At 47.8% G+C, this 20,398-nt stretch overlaps 1 protein-coding gene across 1 annotated transcript; it reads left to right on the top strand.

The window, feature by feature from the left end:
* The first annotated feature begins 1,463 nt into the window (after positions 1–1,463).
* Positions 1,464–20,334, top strand: CIZ1 (CDKN1A interacting zinc finger protein 1). The gene is given in 16 exon segments (XM_087944268.1): positions 1,464–1,764; positions 3,275–3,372; positions 6,880–7,043; positions 8,096–8,213; positions 9,074–9,128; positions 10,277–10,374; positions 11,311–11,378; positions 12,417–12,504; positions 12,507–12,595; positions 14,462–14,583; positions 14,683–14,767; positions 15,886–15,999; positions 16,121–16,279; positions 17,949–18,018; positions 18,532–18,653; positions 19,697–20,334. Coding segments are annotated over 16 exon segments (2,034 nt in total). The 5' UTR covers positions 1,464–1,666; the 3' UTR covers positions 20,183–20,334.
* Positions 20,335–20,398: the final 64 nt, after the last annotated feature.

Below are 20,398 nucleotides of genomic sequence, written 5' to 3'. Positions count from 1 at the left end.
CAAGGTGTAACGAAGAACACCAGTTCCTGTTTAGGCAGCTGCTTCAAAAGCAAACCCCAAAAGGAACCGATTTACTTAAGATTAGAATTTAATTAGTAAAAATGTACAGTCACAATGGCTATGAAATTGTGTCACATAAATAGACAGACATGGTAGACACGATAGACAGATTAGGTAGATGAGATAGATGTTAGATAGTTAGATAAGTAAATAGAAAGAGGATAGATTAGACAGAGACAGACATATATAGATATATGTGATAAATGATATGGCTAGATGGATGAGATAGAGAGATGACATAGAGAGGTAGGCTGGCAGGCAGATATGATAGATACAGACAGACAGACAGACAGATACCGTAGGTAGATAAAAAGATAGATAGATAAAAAGATAGATACCATAGATAGATACTGTAGATAAAGATAGAAAAAGAAATAGAAAGAAAAAGAGACAGATAGAAAAAGATTAGATAGAAAGAAAGAAAAAGAAAGAAAAATAGCTAGATAGCTAGAAACTGTAGATAGATAGTTAAAAAGATAAAAAGAAAAAGAAATAGATAGAAAAAAATATTAATAGAAAGATGAAAGAAAGAAAGAAAAAGAAAGAAAAACAGCTAGAAAGAAAGATAGGAAGGAAGGAAGAAAGATAGATACCAAAGATACTGTAGATAGATAGAAAGAAAGAAAAAGAAATAGATAGAAAAAGAAATAGATAGAAATAGATATAAATAAAAAAGAAAGATAACTAGAAAGAAAAAGAAAGAAAAATAGATTGAGATATAGATAGATAGATAGATAGATAGATAGGAAGAAAGAAAGATAGATACCGTAGATAGATACTGTAGATAGAAAGATAGATAAAGATAGCTAGAAAGAAAAAGAAAGAAAAATAGCTAGAAAGTTAGACAGATAGGAAGGAAGAAAGAAAGATACCGTAGATAGATAGATAGATAGATAGATAGATAGATAGATAGATAGATAGATAGATAGATAGATAGGATAGATAGATAGAAAAATATAGATAGATAAATAGAAAGCAAAAGATAGAAAAAGATATAAATATAAAGAAAGAAAGATAGATACTGTAGATAGATATAGATTAGATATAGACAGAAAAAGATATAAATAGAAAGAAAGATAGATAGATACTCTAGATAGATAGAGATAGATAGATAGATTAGATAGATTAGATAGACAGACAGAAAAAGATATAGAAAGAAAGAAAGAAAGAAAGAAAGAAAGAAAGAAAGAAAGAAAGAAAGAAAGAAAGAAAGAAAGAAAGATAAATGACTGAGCAGGAGTTGAATCCCCAACTCTTTTGAACATTTCTCAGAGGGTGGGGCCATCGCATCCCCCCGCCCCCGCCTAGGCTCCTCCCTCTGCTTGCCCCCTCCCCGGGACTTGGGTGGGTGGGGGCTGCGAGGGGCGCCCCGAAAGAGCCTCGGAGCGGAGAGCGGGGGCGTGGAGAAGGGAAAACAGCGCCCAGCTCGAGACGCGCCCGCGGAGCGCAGGGCGAGACGCGCGCTCTCCCCGCCACCCCCTTCGGCCTCCGCCAGGCGCGCTCCCGAGCCGGCCGAGCCAGGAAGAGCCGCCGGCGCCTCCTCCTCCTCCTCCGCCAGCCGAGGCCGGATTCCTGCCCGGCGCCTTCCTTCCTTCCTTCCCCAGCCATGTTCGGCCAGCAGCATTTGCTCCGCTTGCAGCACCTCTTGCAACAGCAGCAGCAGCAGCAACAGACCCCGGCGCCACCCCAAGCGACGCCCAGCCGGTAAGCCCCCTGCTCAGGACCGGGCCGGCGGCCTGGGCTGCATCCCTGGCCGGTGGGGAGGGGAGAGTAAGGGGAGTCCCCGCCGCGCCCCCTTCCCTGCGCCCCGAGCCGGCCGGCGCCCCGCCCGCCTCCCCTGGCCCGTGCGTAACGGTGCCAAAAGCGCCCCGCGCTCCGGTGGGGAGATCTTGGAGGGGGGGCGCCGCGCCTTTGGGGTGGGTGGGGGGTCACACGGGGTTCCTCTGCCTGCCCCCCACCCCCCAAGACAAGGGGATGCTCCGCCCAGCCCGAAGGAAGCGACTGTCTTCCCTGGAGAGCTCCCCAAACTTCCTGAAGACTCATCCACTCCTCTTCCCATCCTCCCCAGCCTGCCTGGAGCTCCCCCCCCCACCTCCTTACTGAAGGAGGATACTCCACGACCCATAAGCAGGGCTTGCAAACTCTTGACACACGCCGACATTAAAAAGAATAGACCTCCCCAGAAAGAATGAAGTCACTGTACCGTTAATATTAAAATTAAGATTTGTAAAATGTGAAAAAGAAGAACAACAATAACAACAAAACAATAATAATAATAATACTAGTAATAATAATGATGATGAATAGACCTCCCTACCACCCTTGCCTCTCCCTGGTCAACAAAACAATAATAATACAGAAATGAGGTTGCATGCTTGTATTTCCTGTTCCGCTTGTCTCGTTTTATGACACTAGGATCGAACTCACAGCTTGCTGATTGTGAGGCGAGAGCTCTACCAGGGCAACAGGGGTCGCCAACCTTATGGACCTCAGGGACCACCAAACTCATAATTTTAAATCCCGCGGATCAGAGACCCTGGGAAAATCCCCCAAAAAAGTCTGCGGGAAAACTCCCCACCCCGTTTTCCTACCGATTGATCGTTCTTTATTTGGGATCGCAGGATACCGTCTCCAGCTCCGTTCTCAGGGGGAGAGAGAGAGACTTTTGGCTTCATGCAAGGAAAGCAGCAGAAGTCTTTCTTTCTCTCCCCCAAACTCCACCAGAAATGAGTCTTTGCTGGTGCAGCCTCTTGGAGGAGGAGGCCTTGCAGGGTCCCAAAGACTCGTTTCTGGCGGAGTTTGGGGGAGAGAAAGAAAGACTTTGGCTGCTTTCCTTGCGTGCAGCCAAAAGCAGAAGAAGAAAGAAGCGGAAAGAAGCAGCCCAGTGGCCAGGCCAGGCGCGTGGGGCGAGTAGGGCAAGTTTCCCCCCTCCACCCTTTCCCCCCTCCCCTTCCCCCCTCCTCTCAGTACCTTGTGTCAGACCATGTGGGCGGCACAGCCTTGTGTTCCCGCGCAGCCTGGATTAATTGCTTTGGGGGGGACGTTTCTCTGCAGACCACCAAAATTTTCTCGCGGACTAACAGTGGTCCCTGGCCCACTGGTCGGTGACCACTGCTCTAGACTACTGCACCACTCCACCCAAATAGTCACTAAATGAATTTGTTATAAATCGAGGAATACTTATATTCTGGTCCTTCCCACCCACCCCTCCCAGGACACCATCTCAGTTAACTCTGCAGGCACCCAGTCCGGCATCGCTACTCAACACCAACCCTGTGTTCCAGCGAGCGCTTCTCCTCCACCAAATGCAAGGTACAATCTCTTCCACATTTCTCCCTCCCTCCCTTCCTTCCGGCCTGATCTGGACCAACACCTCGACCCGAGTTTTACACAGCGTTCCCGACAACCTTGATTTTAATTTTGGGATGGTATCTTCAATATCCAGTTTTTAAGTCTAGGAAGCCTAAAACTCTCCTGGATTTGTTCGGTTTGACCATGAAGGGGGAAGCTATAATTTCTAAATCCTGGTTTATAGCTCCATTTTTCTTTGGCCAACGATTCAGAAGACCTGGGTGATCTATAGATACAAATACGGATGAGGCGAAACCTGGCTCAAAAGAGAGAGAAATTCGAGTCCTAGTGGACAATCCCTTAAATATGAGGTAGTCATGTGCGGTGGCAGCCAAAAAAGCTAACACTATCTTTAGTTGAGTAAACAAGAGACACAGAATCAAGATCACATGAAGTATTAGTACTGCTTTATTCAAGCCTTTAGTAAGGCCACACCTGGGATTCTGTATCCAGTTTTGGTCACCACATTACAAAAAAGATGTTGAGACTTTGGAAAAAAGTGTAGAGAAGAGCAACGAAGAGGATCAAAGGCCCGGAAATTAAAGCATATGAAGAATGGCTGAAGGTAGAGAAAAAAAAAGAATTGGAGGGACATGATAGCAGTATTCCAGTATTTGAGGATCTCCACAAAGAAGAGGAAGGGGGTGTCAACTTATTCTCCAAAGCACTAGAAGGCAGGACAAAAAAATAGAAACTGAACAAGGAGAGAAGCAACCTAGAATTAAGGAGAAACTTCCTAACAGGGAGAACAATTAACCAGTGGAACAGCTTGCCAACAGAAGTTGTGGGTGGCTCCATCACTGGAGGTTTTTTAGAAGAGACTGGACAGCCACTTATATAGGGTCTCCTGCTTGAGCAGGCGGCTGGACTAGATGACCTACAAGGTCCCTTCCAACTCTCATCTATTCTAATCTCCTGGCTGCCACTTTTTGGTTTCTTCCAAAAAGCGTGTAACTTGCAAGGTTTTTGCAGGGAGCAAAACCGTGCTCTTCGGGATCCTTTTTCAGTTCTCGGTGTTAGGTGAGGTTTCCACCTCGGTGACCTGAACCCTGAGCCGCCTCTGGTCACCGACGGTTTACATTTCGGAGTATTTGATGCCGAGACATTTGAGAAAAGGGCCCCGTAGCTGAATAATTCAAGAGTTTGCTCCATTTATGGCCCTTTCAAACGTCTTCCTTGGCTGAAGCAGATGTGCTTCCTGCCATCCGGATATCGGCTCAGGGTTGTTTCAGCAAATTGCAGATCTGACTCTTAAAAGCGTCTGGATGGATCTGCAATAAAACCAGAGGAAATGGATTTATTTTATGGAATTGATCACCATTAGAATCGGTTGCTCTGGATGCAGGGTGGGGGCGAACTCCAGTTGTGTCCACCACAGTTCTGCTTTCCTTGCCAGCCTCCTGACCTGACCCGTTTTCGCTATTATTATTTATTAGATTTTTAAGAACAGATTAACAGAGTTGGAAGAGACCTTGGAGGTCATCTAGTCCAACCCCCTGCTCAGGAAGGAAACCCTATACCATTTCAGACAAATGGCTTTCCAATTTCCTGTTAAAAACCTCCGGAAAGGAAGCACCCACAACTTCCGAAGGCAAGCCATTCTTCTGGTTCAATCAGAATAGAGCTGGAAGGGAACCTTGGAGGTCTTCTAGTCCAACCCCCTGCTCAAGCAGGAGACCCTATACCACTCCAGACAAATGGCTGACCAGTCTCTTTTTAAAAACCTCCAGTGATGAAGCACCCACAACTTCTAAAGGCAAAGCTGTTCCACTGGTTAATTGTCCTCCCTATAAGGAAGTTTCTTAGTTCCAGGTTGCTTCTCTCCTTCATAAGTTTCCATCAGTCGTTTCTCGTCCTGCCTTCTGGTGCTTTGGAAAATAATTTGACCCTTTCTTCTTTGGGGCAGCCTCTCAAATACTGGAATATTTCTGTATCACTCCTAATCCTTCTTTTCTTTTTATTATCCCATCGTTATTAATTTTTAATTATTAATTTTATATAACTCAAGGCAGAGAACACCCTTAATATTTCTTCCTCCTCCTATTTCCCCCACAACAGCAACAAACAAAGTCACCCAGCCAGCTTTCACACCTTAGGCAGGGCTATAACACTCACTTATCTCCTGGTTTCTAGGCCGGGCGCCTGAACGGATAGAATAGAATAGAATAGAATTGGAATTGGGAATGGAATTGGGAATGGAATTAGAATTAAAATTAGAATAGAGTATAGAGTAAGTAGAGTAGGTGAGTAGAATAGAATAGAATAGAATAGAATTCTTTATTGGCCAAGTGTGATTGGACACAGAATTTGTCTTGGTGCAAATGCTCTCTGTGTACATAAAAGAAAAGAGACATTCATCAAGAGTCAAGAATCATCAGGTAAACACTTAACAATAGTCATAGAATAGAATAGAATAGAATAGAATAGAATAGAATAGAATAGAATAGAATAGAATAGAATTCTTTATTGGCCGAGTGTGGTTGGACACACAAGGATTTTTGTCTTTGGTGCATATGCTCTCAGTGTATATAAGAAAAAATAAAATACATTCATCAAGAATCATAAGATACAACACTTAGTGATAGTCATAGGTTACTAATAAGCAATCAAATCACACTAGGGAACAAACAAACAACATAAATTGTAAAGGTACAAGCAACAAGATTATAGTCACAAGTGGGAAGAGATAGGTACTAGGAAGTGTTATTATAATCTAATAGTAGAGGAATAATAGTAATACAGTCTTAGTAAATAATCTGAGAGTGTTGAGGGAATTATTTCTTTAGCAGAGCGATGGCGTTCAGGTAAAAACTCCCCTTGTGTCTAGTTGTTCTGGTGCGCAGGGCTCTATAGTGTCGTTTTGAGGGTAGGAGTTGAAACAGTTTATGTCCAGGATATGAGGAGTCTGTAGATATTTTCACAGCCCTCTTTTTGACTCGTGCAGTATGCAGGTCCTCCGCGGAAGGAAGGTTGGTAGCCATTGTTTTTTTCTGCGGTCCTAACTATCTTCTGAAGTCTGTGTCTGTCCTATTGGGTTGCAGAACCAACTCGCTGTCCATTATGTTTCCAATGCCATCCTAAAATTTGTTTTCTTTGCATTGTCTTTTCTGGGGTTTGGTCCTTCCCACCCGAGGTGATTGGGCCAACAGCCCAAGCCTTGGTTAAGTTAACTCCCTGGGTCCTGGGTCCGAAACGCACCCCGAAATGGCAGCCCCTGTGCCAACCGATCCCCCGTAACCATCAGAATCCAGATTCAGTGCAAAGTTGGGTTCGTTCGGAAAAGCCATGGTTCAGCAGCGGCTGGAAATTCCTTTGGGAGGCAGGAAGCCTGGGAGGCAGCCAGCCACCTTTGGAAGGCCCCAAATCTTGTGCAATGTCTGATGTGCTTTTCTCTCTCTCTCTCTCTCTCTCTTCCTTTCCTGGCTGTTTGTTTTTTGGGGGGTGTTGGTGTTTGGGGGGGTCTTACAGGTAACCTAAGAGGCTTCAATGTGGCCACCGCTCCTGTATTGCAGCAGTTCTTCCCTCAAGCAACCCGACATTCTCTACTGGGGCCCCCACCTGTCTCCCTCAAGCCCCCCCAGCTGGGGTTCCCAGCCCTCCCATTTCATCGCCAAAACCGGCCCTTTCGTAAGGTGAGTTCGCTCTTCGATCTGGATTGCTTCGTTGTGTTTACGTCTCACCGATCCTCGCAGAGACCTGCCCTGGTGTGAACAACACCCCTGCCAGGTAGGCAGGGTCCAGAGGGAGCCCTTAGCAGTCCTGGGGTGAACGGATCCTCTGTGTTTCTGGTCTAAAATTGTGAGCACCCGGGGCATGGCACAAAGGCAACACAGACCGATAATCAGTAGAAGTCCCTTTATTAGCTCCAACTTTGCCCCCCAATGTCCTGGTTACCTTCTGGCTGGAGAAAAACTGTCCCAGGAACAGCCTTTGACGGCAAAGAATCAAGTCCAAAATATGGTCAACGAAAACTGTAACTATAAGTCCAATCAAGTCAAGATGAGATCATTAGTCCAGCAGGAATTCCAGACATGAAGGAACAGCAAGAACTCAACACGGTTGGGAAGATGCCAGGAACACAAATAACCAAAGTCAACACAAGATAAACTCACATTTGTTCCCAGTGCTGCACTCAGCATGCATCTCTTTTAAACTCTCATTCCCAGGTGTGGCTAATGAAGGGAATCAGGGCCCTTTCCTCCCCCGTAAGCCATGCAACCCATGTTGCTCTCTTCTCCGTTCCTCCCTGTGTGTCCTAGGATGAAGAGGGGGTGGGCCTGGGTCTTCCTCTGCCTCCGTAGCCTGGCCATTTTTCGCCCTCCCAGAGGCTCGTGGAAAGCCTCCGGAGCCCGAGGAGGGCGAAATGGCTCCCCGCTGTGGTGCAGGAGGCCAACTAGGCCACACCCACCATGGCTACATCTACCCAGCAACCGGGCAAAAAAACCTGTTGCTAAAATTTTTTGAAGCCCGCCTCTGGTTCCCCCCATCCTCTTTCCGTCCCGTGTGCCCGACTGGAAGTGTTTAGCTCCCGCTGTGGGTTATTATTGCTCTTCCTCTGCTTTTCTGGATCCCCCCCCAGAAGTGTCCCGCAAAAGGAGTTATGAAAAGCTGTCCTTGCAATTCACCTCTTTTGTGTTTTTTTTTGCTTTTGTTACAAAAAAAAATAATCTCTCTTATCCTGCAGGATTTTCCCAGGGTCGCAGAGAGGAAGCGAGAGGCAGATGGCACCTCATCATCCGTACAAGGGCCAGGCGAGGAAGGGGCTGCACCAGTGGGAAAGCAGCCCGGCTCTCCCACTTCAGGTAAGTCAAGCCCTCTCTTGGTAGCTCAAAAAGAATCGGGGGTCTTCAGAGGCTGGTGTCAACTAAAAAAATACTCCTTTGGTGTTTTAGTTGCCAGCAGAAAGGGAGTGGGGGAAAGCAGTGCATTCCTTAAATGCCGCAGATAATCGCCTTGGCAGCCGAAGCTGTCGGCGCGCTAGATTATTACTGGAGAGGATGATTGATGACTCTTGGCTATGGATGTGTCCCATTGGAGGATATACATCCAGGGTGGGGGGAAGACCATGGTCAAAAGGGGAAATGAATGATGTATTTTAGTGTCGGCTGCATCCAGCTAACGCCAACATGGCCACTCCTAATAAATCAATTTTTTTTTAACTCTGATTGATGCAGCTAGAGACTTATGATTTGAATGGGGGTAGATCTGTTGGGAGCCCTGGCAGCTGGTTTGTCTGGCAGATGAATTACCGGATGAGGGAGGAGACCGAGTCGATTCGTTTGAAATCAAGTCGATTGAAATCACGATTGAAATCGCTCGTAAAAAGGCTGGATGGAAACCAACTCAATTTAAACCATAATTTTTTAAAGAGCAACTGTGTCACCTCTGTCCCTCAGCAACTCACCAACAGTCCCCATATTGTAGAATCTACAGCCTCGCGCTACATAACTAAGCTCCATGCTGAAATTATTAATGTATCTTAAATAGAAAACTATTGTTCTGACCCGGGCTTCCCAAGATCATGAAGCAGACTCCTCGTCCCGGTAAAACCTCTTTTATTTAGGTTAAAGGGAATTCCCCTCCAGCCAAGTCCCGTCAAACAGTCTTTCGTGAGATTTTGGGCTCGACGGGGGCTCATCAAATCTATTTTTCTGCTTTGCAGAGAGCCTCGCGGAGCCTCCTCAAGATGGCGAACCAGTGGCCAAGGTGCCCCGAAGGTAACCATTATTCCTGCAAGGGTCACCTGAAACTGCCTTTCTTGGAACAAAATGGAATGGATAAGAACAGAACAGAACAGAACAGGAAGGAATAGAATTAGAATTAGAATAGAATAGAATAGGATTACAATAGAATAGGGTTAGAATTAGAATAGAATTAATAATAGAACAGGAAAGAATAGAATTAGAATAGAATTAGAATTAGAATAGAATTAGAATAGAATAAGAATTAGAATTAGAATAGAATTAGAATAGAATAGAATTAGAATAGAATTAATAGAATAGAATTAGAATTAGAATAGAAAGAATAGAATTAGAATAGGATTAGAATAGGATTAGTATAAAATTAGAATAGAATTAGAATAGAATTAGGATAGAATAGAATTAGAATTAGAATAGAAAAATAATAGAACAGGAAAGAAGAGAAGAGAAGAGAATAGAAGAGAAGAGAATAGAAGAGAACAGAATATGGAAGGGAAGGGAAGGGAAGGGAAGGGAAGAGAATAGAAAGAATAGAATTAGAATAGGATTAGAATAGGATTAGAATAAAATTAGAATAGAATTAGAATAGAATTAGAATAGAATAGGATTAGAATTAGAATAGAAAAAGAATAGAATAGAATAGAATAAATAGAATAGAATAGAATAGAACAGAATTCTTTATTGGCCAAGTGTGGTTTGACACACAAGGGATTTGTCTTGGTGCAACTGCTCTCAGGGTACATAAAAGATATAAGTGATAAATCATGATCATAGTGATAAAATACATTCATCACGAATCATGGGATACGACACTTAGTGATAGTCATAGAATACTAAATAAGCAATCAACCTAAATCATACAAGGAAATTAAATAAAACAATATAAAGCGTAAAGATACAAGCAACAAAGTTATAGCCATAAGTAGAAAAGGAGGTAGGTAATATAGGAAGGATGAGAAGAATAGTAGCAATGCAGTCTTAGTAAAAAGTTTGACAGTGTTGTGGGAATTAGTTGTTTAGCAGAGGAATGGCACGGGGAAAAAGCCCGAGAGCTTTGAATTCCTTCTGTGTCCGGTCACACTTGGCCTATAAAGAATTTTATTCTGTTCTTTTTTTTTTTCATTCCATTCCTTTCTTCTTCTTCTTCTTTTTCCTCGCCCCGCTAGTGAAGTGGAGATCTCGGACGCTGAAGATGCGCCAGGCCTTCCCAAAACAGAAGAGGCTCAGACAGGAGGAGACCCAGAATTCGTGGCAACAGGAACAGGTAGGATGGCCGTGGCAACATTTTGGTGGCTCACGGTCGCCGTCGGCCAGCTTCCGACAAGCAGATTCGAAAGGGGAAGACGGAACTGCCTGATTCGCTTCATGACTGTGGCAAAAAGGTCATAAATCAAGCAAGCGATGGCTCCCCGAATGGTTACATCCCTTAGGGAAGGAAATTGCAGCCTCAATTGTGGTCATAAGTCAAGGACCATCAATACAGTTAGTCCACAACTTACAGAAATTCATTTTAGTGGCTGCTCAAAGTTACGACGAGGCTGAAAAAGCTTTTTCACACTTAGGACCGCTGCAGCGTTGCAGCATCCCCATGTGACTGGGATCAAAATCTACACACTTGGCAAGTGATTCATATTTATGACCATTGCTGTGTCCCAAGGTGACTTGATAAGCAAAGCCAATGGGAGAAGCCAGATCCATTTAACAACCGTGTTACAAACTTAACAACTGCCGTGATTCGCTTAACAACGGTGGCAAGAAAGGTGGTAAAATGGAGGCCAAGCTCACTTCACAAAGGTCTCACTTAACGACATAAATATTGGGCTGCATTGTAGTCACATGTTGAGGACTACAGACAGGATAAAGAGTTTTTCAAAAGGCAAGCGTTGGCATGCTAAAGAAATAAAAGTTAGATATTCTTACGAGTTCTTTGTGTCCCCTAGAAAAAGGAATAAATGCTTCTTGGCTGGAGGCCAAGCCAAATATTTTGGGAAAGCTTTTCTGCACGAGCAGTGACTGGACTGGATGACCTCCAGGGACCTTCCCAACTTCCTATAGCTCAATAAGCAGGGGTCATGAAGGCCATGGAATCCAGCCACCATTCAGTGGATATACAGCCAAAGAGAGTCCACCTTCCCTTCTTCCGTCTCCGAGGAGCTGAGTTCAAATCCAAACCCCCAGACTTCCCCTCTCTGTTTCCTAGACACTGGGGAAGGGGACGTCCCCGCGGAGGCTTTGGAGGAGAGCTTTGAAGAGGAGAAGACCTCAGAGGTGAGCCAAAAGGGGTGGGGGAGAGTGAATGTAGGTGGCCCTGAACTCTTTTGCTGCTAGGACCATCCCCAGAGAGTCTATGACAATTCATCACGGCCAGCTTATCATGGCCAACTCACCACATCCAACTTGCCCTGGCCAACTCATGGCCTACTCATCATGGCCAACTCATTATGGCCAATTTGCCATGGCCAACTCATGGCCAACTCATCATGGCCAACCCACCACATCCAACTCATCATGGCCATGATGAGTTGGCTATGAATTGGCCATGGCAAGTTGGCCATGGCAAGTTGGCCATGATGAATTAGCCATGATGAATTGGCCATGAGTTGGCCTTGATGAGTAGGCCATGAGTTGGACAGGGCAAGTTGGATGTGGTGAGTTGGCCATGATGAGTTGGATGTGGCCAACTCACCACATCCAACTTACCATGGCCAACTCATCATGACCAACCCACCACATCCAACTCATCATGGCCATGATGTAACTCCTCATGAGTTGGCCATGGCAAGTTAGCCATGATGAATTGGCCATGAGTTGGCCTTGATGAGTAGGCCATGAGTTGGCCAGGGCAAGTTGGATGTGGTGAGTTGGCCATGATGAGTTGGATGTGGCCAACTCACCACATCAACTTGCCATGGCCAACTCATGGCCAACTCATCATGGCCAACTCGCCACATCCAACTGGGACAGCTCGCCATGGCCAACTGGTTGCAGGGCAATTCGCTGCGGGACAAGAGTTACACTCGTATGAAGGAAATGGTGGAGCAGAAGAACTAAAGAAAGGGTGCAAAAGGAGGGACAGAAGGAAATGGCAAAAACGGAAATATTTTTGTATTTGTTTCCAAGAATTCGGCGGAAATGGTTACATTGTCCTGCGGCAAGTTGGCCGTGGCAAGTTGTCCCATTCCGATTTCCCCAGATGCCCGAGGGGGCCCAAAACAGCTGCCCAGATGTGGCCGGACTGGGGACCTCTTGCCTGCCAGGCCCAGAGAGTTGAGCCGTGCCCCTCCCCCATTCGCCCCTCTGTGCCAGGTGCTGAGCAGTGCGGGTGCCTTGAAGGTGACCATCCAGCAGAGCAACGAGAGCCGGGCCATCAGCACCACGCCGGCCATCAAGCCAGGCCCCTCCGGAGAGGCCCCCTGCCAGCCCCTCCCGGGGCCGCCCTGAACTACTTCTGCTACGTCTGCCGAACCAACTGCTGCAACCAACAGGTGCCGAGCGGAGGGGACAGAAGGAAAGGGGAGGGAGGCATTTCCCAAGGGGAGGGGGCAGTGGGGACGGAAGGATGGTGGGTTTCCGCCAGTGCATCCGTCTGGGGGTTCCGCTTCGGGGTTTTTGTTGAAGAAGGAAATGCTGGAATCCTTTGAGAAGGAGAACAAAGCCGGTTTGTCCCTAGAAGGAAGAAAAACAGACAGCAAAACCTACCAATCGTGGCTCCTTGTCTGCATGTACAATGGCCCTCCCTCTCATCTTCCTTCCTTCCTTCCTCCCTCTCCTTCCTTCCTTCCTTCTTTCTTCTGTCCCTCCCTTTCTTCCTTCTCCTTCCTTCCCCCCTCTCTTCCTTCTTTCCCCTCCTTCATCCCCTTCCTTCCTTCCTTCCTTCCTTCCTCCTTCTCCCTTCCTTCCTTCCTTCTTTCCTTCTGTCCCCTCCTTCTTTCTTCTGTCCCTCCTTTCTTCCTCTCCTTCCTCCCTCCCTCCCCTCTTCCCTTTCTTCCTTCCTTCCTTTTCCCCTCTCCTTCCTTCTTTCCCTCCCTTCCTCTCCTTCCTCCCTCCCTCCCTCCTCTACTCCTTTCTTCCTCTCCTTCCCCCACCTTCCTTCTTTCCCTCCTTCCTTCCTTCCTTCCTTCCTTCCTTCCTTCCTTCCTTCCTTCCTTCCTTCCTTACTTCCTTCCTTCCTTCCTCTCTCTCTCTCTCTCTCCCTTCCCCTTCCCCCAATTTCCTTCCATTCAAAAGTCACTTCACAACGGGCTTACATAGCAGTGGAAATGGTGGTCCCACTTATGTGGTCATAATTCAAGGACTATCTGTGTCACCAGGCTGGCCTTCCTCCCTTTTAGCTCTTGGTAAAATATGATTTGGTTTTCTTGCTTGCTTTGCAAAGGTCTGGCTTCCAAGGAAGGGGATGGTTGGATAGGAGAGCTAACCAATCCTTCCTTCCTTCCTTCCTTCCTTCCTTCCTTCCTTCCTTCCTTCCTTCCTTCCTTCCTTCCTTCCTTCCTTCCTTCCTTTTTTCTTCCCTTGTCTCTACTTCCTCCTTTCCTTTCCTTCTCTTCCCTTCCCCATCCTTCCCATCTCCTTCCTTCCTCTTTCTTTCTTTCTTTTTCTTCATTTCTCTCTACTTCTTTCCTATCTTTTCCTTCCCTTCTCCTTCCTTTCATTTCCTTCCCCATCCTTCCCTTCTCTTTCCTCCCCCTTTTTCCTGTTTTTCTTCCTTTATCTCTACTTCATCCTTTCCTTTTCCTTTCCTTTCCTTTTCCTTTCCTTTTCCTTTCCTTTTCCTTTCTTTTTCCTTTCCTTTTCCTTTCCTTTCCTTCCCCATCCTTCCCTTCCCCATCCTCCTCCTTTCTTCCGTTATTTTTTCTTCCTTTATCTCTACTTCCTCCTTTCCTTTTCCTGTCTTCCTTCCTTCCTTCCTTCCTTTCTCCTTCTTTTCTCTGTCCCCTTTCCTTTCCTTTCCTTTCCTTTCCTTTCCTTCCCTTCCTTCTCCTTCCTCCTCTCTTCCTTTCTTTTTTCTTCCTTTATCTCTACTTCCTCCGTTCCTTTTCCTTTCCTTCTCCTTCCTTCTTCTTCCTTTTTCTTCTTTCTCTGTCCCCTTTCCTTTCCTTTCCTTCCCTTCCCTTCTCTTCCCTTCTCCTTCCTCCTCTCTTCCTTTCTTTTTCCTTCCTTTATCTCTACTTCCTCCTTTCCCTTTTCTTTCCTTTCCTTTTCCTTTCCTTTTCCTTTCCTTTCCTTTCCTTCCCTTCCCTTTCCTTCCCCATCCTTCCCTTCTCCTTCCTCCTCCTTTCTTCCTTTCTTTTTCCTTCCTTTCTCTCTGCTTCCTCCTTCCCTTCCCTTCCCTTGCACTTGTCTTGCTCCAGAGTTTCCAGGCTCACCTGTCAGGAGAGCCACACCAGCAGCGGCTCCAGGAAGTCCAGGAAAGAAGCAAACTTTGTCTCGTCCCCAAGCTGCCTTCGGGAAAGGAGTCGGCGGAGAGAGACGGGTAGGTGTGCGGGGGGGGGGGGAAGCTTTGCAGTTGAGGGACCTCCACACGCATCCTTCTGGGTTTTCTGGTCTCCTTGAGAGGTTCCCTTCCTTGCAGGGAGAGCCAGCAGCGCTGGTGCAATACCTGCCAGGTGAACTTCAGAGGTGACCTCATCAAGCATCGGAGGACTCAGGAGCACAAGGTAAAGAGCCTCTGGGTTCAGCACCCGCTTGGGGAATGGCAGAAAATGGTTCAGCTGGCCTAAACATCCTTCCCTCCCTCCCTCCCTCCCTCCTCTCTCCCTCCCTTTCCTTCCTTTCTGCCCTCCCACACTCACTCCAATTCCCAATCCCTCCCTCCCTTCCTCCCTTCCTCACTCACTCGCTCCTATTCCCAAACCTTTCCTTCCTTCCTTTCTTTCTGCCTCACTCACTTATTCCAATCCCTCCTTCCCTCCCTTCTTCCATTCCTTCCTTTCTTCCTTCCTCATTCAATCACTCACTCCTTTTCCCAATAATCCCTCCCTCCTCCCCTCCCTCCCTTCCTAACTCACTCACTCGCTCCTATTCCCAATCCTTTCCTTCCTTCCTTCCTTCCTTCCTTCCTTCCTTTCTGCCTCACTCACTTATTCCAATCCCTCCTTCCCTCCCTTCTTCCATTCCTTTCTTCCTTCCTCATTCAATCACTCACTCCCTTTCCCCAATAATCCCTCCCTCCCTCCCCTCCCTCCTTCTCTCCCTTCCTTCCTTCTCTCCCTCCCTCCCATCCCCAATCCCTCCCTCCCTCCTCCTTCCCTTCCCTCCCTCCTTCCTCTCCCTTCCTTCTCTTCCTCCTTCCCCCCTCCCTCCCTCCCTTCCTAACTCACTCACTCGCTCCTATTCCCAATCCTTTCCTTCCTTCCTTTCCTTCCTTCCTTTCCTTCCTTCCTTTCTTCTCTGCCTCACTCACTTATTCCAATCCCTCCGTCCCTCCCTTCTTCCTTCCCTTCCTTCCTTTCTTCCTTCCTCATTCAATCACTCCCTCATTTTCCCAATAATCCTTCCTCCCTCCCTCCTTCCTTCTCCCTCCTTCTCTCTCCTCCCTCCCATCCCCAATCCCTCCCTCCCTCCTTCCCCTTCCTTCCTTCCTTCCCTCCCTCTTCCTCCTTCCTCCCTCCATCCCCAATCCCTGCCTTCTGTTCCTCCTTCTCTCCCTCCTTCATCCCCAATCCCTGCCTTCCTTCTTTCCTCCCTCCTTCCTTCCTTCTCTCCCTCCTCCCTTCCTTCCTTCCTTCTTTCCTCCCTCCCTCCCTCCCTCTCCTCCTTCCCCCTCTCTTTCCAGCTGGCCAAGCGCTTCCTGCGCCCCTTCTGCACCGTCTGCAGCCGCTACTTCAAAACGCCACGCAAGTTTGTGGAGCACATGAAATCCTTGGAGCACAAACAGAAGACCAGAGAGGTCAGAGGCTTTTTTTAAAAAAAAAAAAAGGGTGGGTGGGGGGTGGCAGTCCAGTCTTGCCTGTCTGTCTGTCCGCCCATCCCTTCCTCCTGACTCCCTCTTTTCCCCTGCACCTGGCCAGGTGAGGCTGGGCGAGAAAGACCTGGGCGGCCCCGAGGACTCGGAGGAGCTGATCACGGTGGACGCCGTGGGATGCTTCGAAGAGCAGGATGAGGAAGAGGAGGAGGAAGAGGAAGAGGAGGAAGCAGGGAGGGGCCCCAGCTGGATCCAGTGGAGGCCGTGAATCAACAGGTAAGGGCAGCTCCCGTTTCTTCGCGAGGAGGGAGAGAGCAGAGCCGAAGGGGCTGGCCGGGAAACGCTAAAAATCAGCTTTATTCAAGATAGGCTGCAATAATTGCATTTTGCAAGCCTGGTTGTGTTTTTCCTGCCTCCTCTGAGACCCCCTTGAGTCTGGGGGGGTGGGGGGGTCCTACATCATGCCTCTTCCTCCATCTCCCTCTTTCCCGTGACTTAAGGGATGTTGTTTGCTTTTATTTTTATTTTTTTGCAATCCCTTCTGTTCTAACCTAGGCTTCCCCAACAGCACGAAGCCGACTCCTCGTCCCAGTAAAAACCTCTTTTTATTTAGTTTACACTGAATTCCTCTCCAGCAAAGTCCCGGCCAACAGTCTTTCAAGAGGTTTCTCAATTGCCAGGCTTGGAGAGTTGCCAGGCCGATAGCTTCCAAACGCCACGCTGTAGCAGACGATACTTGGCAAGAAGTCAGGGACAGATCTTCACACTAATTAAACGAACTAATTGTCTCCTGCAAACACCACTCCCCTTTCGCTCCTCTTTATTCCCTATGGGAAGGGACATTCATGTCCACCTGTGGCTTTACACCCAAGTCCACCCTTGTTCCTTAGCTGTTCCCTTCTCCTGGCAGCTCTGTGCATGCGCACACTGGGAACAGGCTCCAGCTGTTCTTCTTCCCCACTGAATCTCCAACACCGAAGGCAGCTGATACCTGTCGGACGGCCCTGGCCCCATCTCTGCCTCCCATGCAGAGCCCTCATCAGAGCCTTCCCCAGACTCCAGGACTGGCCCCTGTTCCTCCCCCACCTCCTCACTGTCCGAATCTGCCGCCAGCTCCGCTGGCCGCTGGTGGGCCACAACACCTCCGCGTTTCCTCCAAAGCTAAGCACCGGCAAATACAGTGTGCTTGCAGATACCAGCTAGGGATTTTCTCCCAGAGCTGGGGACCAACACTAACGGTCATCCACATCCATCCTGGCGAGAGCCTTTCCTGCAGCCACTCACCCCACAGGGTTCAGCCCAATGCTAGGAACACAATTCTTCTCCTCTTTTGCAAAACCCGAAAACAAAATTCTCTTTTTTTCTGTTTTTATTTTTAATTTTTGCAATACTTTTTTTATTTTGTGTTTCAACAAGCACATAATTGTGTGAACAGTGTGATCCCAGAGTGTCTTACATTTTAAAACAATTACAACAATATTCTTCATACTAAAATGCAATTAACAATCTTATAAAATTTGATATTAATACATATATCGTCAATCTTGATTATTTGATATTACAGTATGTTATTTTTATGCCAATCTCTATGTTTTTACCATCACTCCTTTTACCACAGATATTACATGAATAATCATATTTGCGGTGTTTAACAAATTATATATTTCTAGTAGCAATTCATAAATTTATATTAAATTATAATTTTCCATTGTTTATCCCCTTGGTAATTTTCAATTACCTTTCTAATCATACTGTGATACAAATAAAATAATATCCATATTTACATCAAAGCAGTTAGGCCATTCTAAGAATAATAATAGTTGCTTTTATTAAATTATAATCTTTCATTTAAAAAAAATCCTCTTTATTTTGTGAACTTCGAAGTCAAAGGTGGGCGTTTCAATCCTCCCCTCCCCTACTCATTCCCCTCCCAGGTTGGGCTGAGAGAAACGTCTGTGGAAGACCCTGGAGGAAACGCCGAGTATTGTCCGGATACGGTCTACGGTAAGAGAAGCAAGTTGCTACACCGTGTTGTATCTTTGCGCGGGTGTGTGTATTTTTCTTTCCTCTTTCTCCAAATTTTGGCCGTCCTCGGCTTACGGCCACAATTTTGAGCCCAGGGTCTCTGGTTGCTAAGGGAGACATGTCTTCAGTGGGTTTGGACCCGTTTTACGATGGTTCTTGCCGCCTTCGTTGAGCAAATCACGGTGGTGGTTCAGTGAGTAACACGGCTGTACAGCCAATCTGGCTTCTCCATTCACTACGGGAGCGTCGTAAGTACGAGGCCGGTTGTCAAGCATCCGAATGTAAGCCACGTGACCGTGGGGAATGCTGCGACGGTTGTAAGGCTGAATAACGGCCCTAAGTCACTTTTTTTTCAGTGCCGTTGTAACTTTGGTTGTGAACTGTTGTAAGTGGAGGATTACCGGGGATAAGATTCTCTCCTCCTGTGGCTTTTATGCTTTCTTCATCCGTGCCCTTCCCTTCTCCTCCTCCTCCTCTTCCTCCCTCTGCCAGGCCTGGATTTCCTGGTGCCCGTGGCAGGGTTCCTGTGCCGGCTGTGCCACAAATTCTACTCCAGCGACTCAGCCACGCGGCTCACCCACTGCAAGTCCAGGATGCATTTTGAGAACCTGCAGGTTAGTCCTTCCTTCCTTCCTTCCTTCTTCTCCCTCTTCCTCCCCTCTCTCTTCCTTCCTCCTCTTTCTCTGTCTTCTTCCACCATTCCTTGCTCTTCTCCTTCCTTCCTTTCTCCCTCCTTCCTCTTCCTTAACCTTCTCCTTCCTCCCTTCCCTTTCCTCCTCTCCTTCACTCCCTTCCCTTTCTCCCTCTCCTCCTTCCTTCCTCTCCTTCCTTCCTCCCCTCCCCTTTCTCTCTTCTCCCTCCCTGCCTCCTACTCTTCTTCCTCCCTCCCTTCCATCCTCCCTCCCTTCCTAACTCACTCACTCGCTCCTATTCCCAATCCTTTCCTTCCTTCCTTCCCTTCCTTCCTTTCTTTCTGCCTCACTCACTTATTCCAATCCCTCCTTCCCTCCCTTCCATTCCTTCCTTTCTTCCTTCCTCATTCAATCACTCACTCCTTTTCCCAATAATCCCTCCCTCCCTCCCTTCCTTCCTTCTCTCCCTCCCCCGATCCCCAATCCCTCCCTCCCTCCTTCCCTTCCTTCCTTCCTCCTCCCTCCTTCCTCTCCCTTCCTTCTCTTCCTCCCTCCCTCCCTCCCATCCCCAAATCCCTGTCTTCCTTCTTTCCCTCCCTCCTTCCTTTTTCGGCCTCCCAGAGGCTTAAGGGAAGCCTCTGCAGCCTTTGGAGGCTGAAAAACGGGCCCATTTTTCGGCCTCCAAATACCGGAAGTGACGAAACCGGAAGTTCCGGAAGTGATGAAACGGGCCTGTTTTTCGGCTTCCAAAGGCTGCAACGGGCACTGGGAACAGGCTCCCCTTGTTCCTCTGCCTCGCTGATGCCAGACTCCGGAGGCTCTGGAGTCAGCACCCCACTCCCAGATGGTCCTGGCCCCATCTCTGCATCGGACGCAGGACCCTCATCCAAGTCCTCCCCAGACTCCCGGACTGGTCCCCGTTCTTCTCCACTGTCCAATTCCACTGCCGTCTGCACAGGCTGCCGGTGAACCACAACAAGTTCACAGCCATTTTATGGGCTTTTGTTGTTCTTTTCTGCCCGCAGAGGTACAGGGCCTCCCGGCTCCAGGCCACGGCCAGACCTACGGAAACCCCCTCACAGCTGACCGACCCCCAACCCCCCTCTGCGACCAAAACGCACGGTCCCGAAGAGGCCGTTGCCGGACCCCGGAGGATCCCACCCCCTTGCGAGTCCCCCGAGGTCATCCAGACGTGCTCAGGATACTTCGAAGCGGAGGATATCTGCGGAGTCCTGGTCATCGACGAGAGAAGCGAGCCCTCCTCGCCGAGGAGTGAGAGCTCCGCGGGGCCAGGCGCTGAGGAGTCAGGGGAAGGGGCCGGACTTCACCCCCTGGGAGAGCAGCCTGGCCTGGAAATTCAGCAAAAACTGGCCGGAGATACTGCATCAACTGTGCCAGGGGAAAGCGAAGCGAGGGAAGGTCCGGCCAGCCAGGATGGGGCGCCTTCCACGCCGGCTGAAGAGCCGACGGTCTCTGGCCCCCGGCGGTCCAGCCGTCGCAAGGCGAGATGAGAGCGGAGGCAAAAGATATATTTTTTTTCCCCTGTAGTTTTCCCCCCTGAGAGTTTCTTCCCTCCCTTCTTCACCTTTTAGTGAAAAGAGAAACGTTCTAGTTTTCTTAGTTGGTTGTTTTAAAAATAAAATTAAAAAAAAGAAAAAGAAAATAAAACACCCCCGGCAGTTTTTTTTTCTGTCTTCAATGCAGGGCTTACTGTAATTTTTCAAAGG

Source organism: Notechis scutatus, chromosome 15 (genome assembly GCF_049901735.1).
Source record: "Notechis scutatus isolate UNSWTSFEM ecotype Mainland chromosome 15, rNotScu1.2, whole genome shotgun sequence".
Taxonomy (NCBI): Eukaryota; Metazoa; Chordata; class Lepidosauria; order Squamata; family Elapidae; genus Notechis; species Notechis scutatus.
Note: the sequence above shows the minus strand (reverse complement) of the source record. Positions and strands in the feature narration are given on the sequence as shown.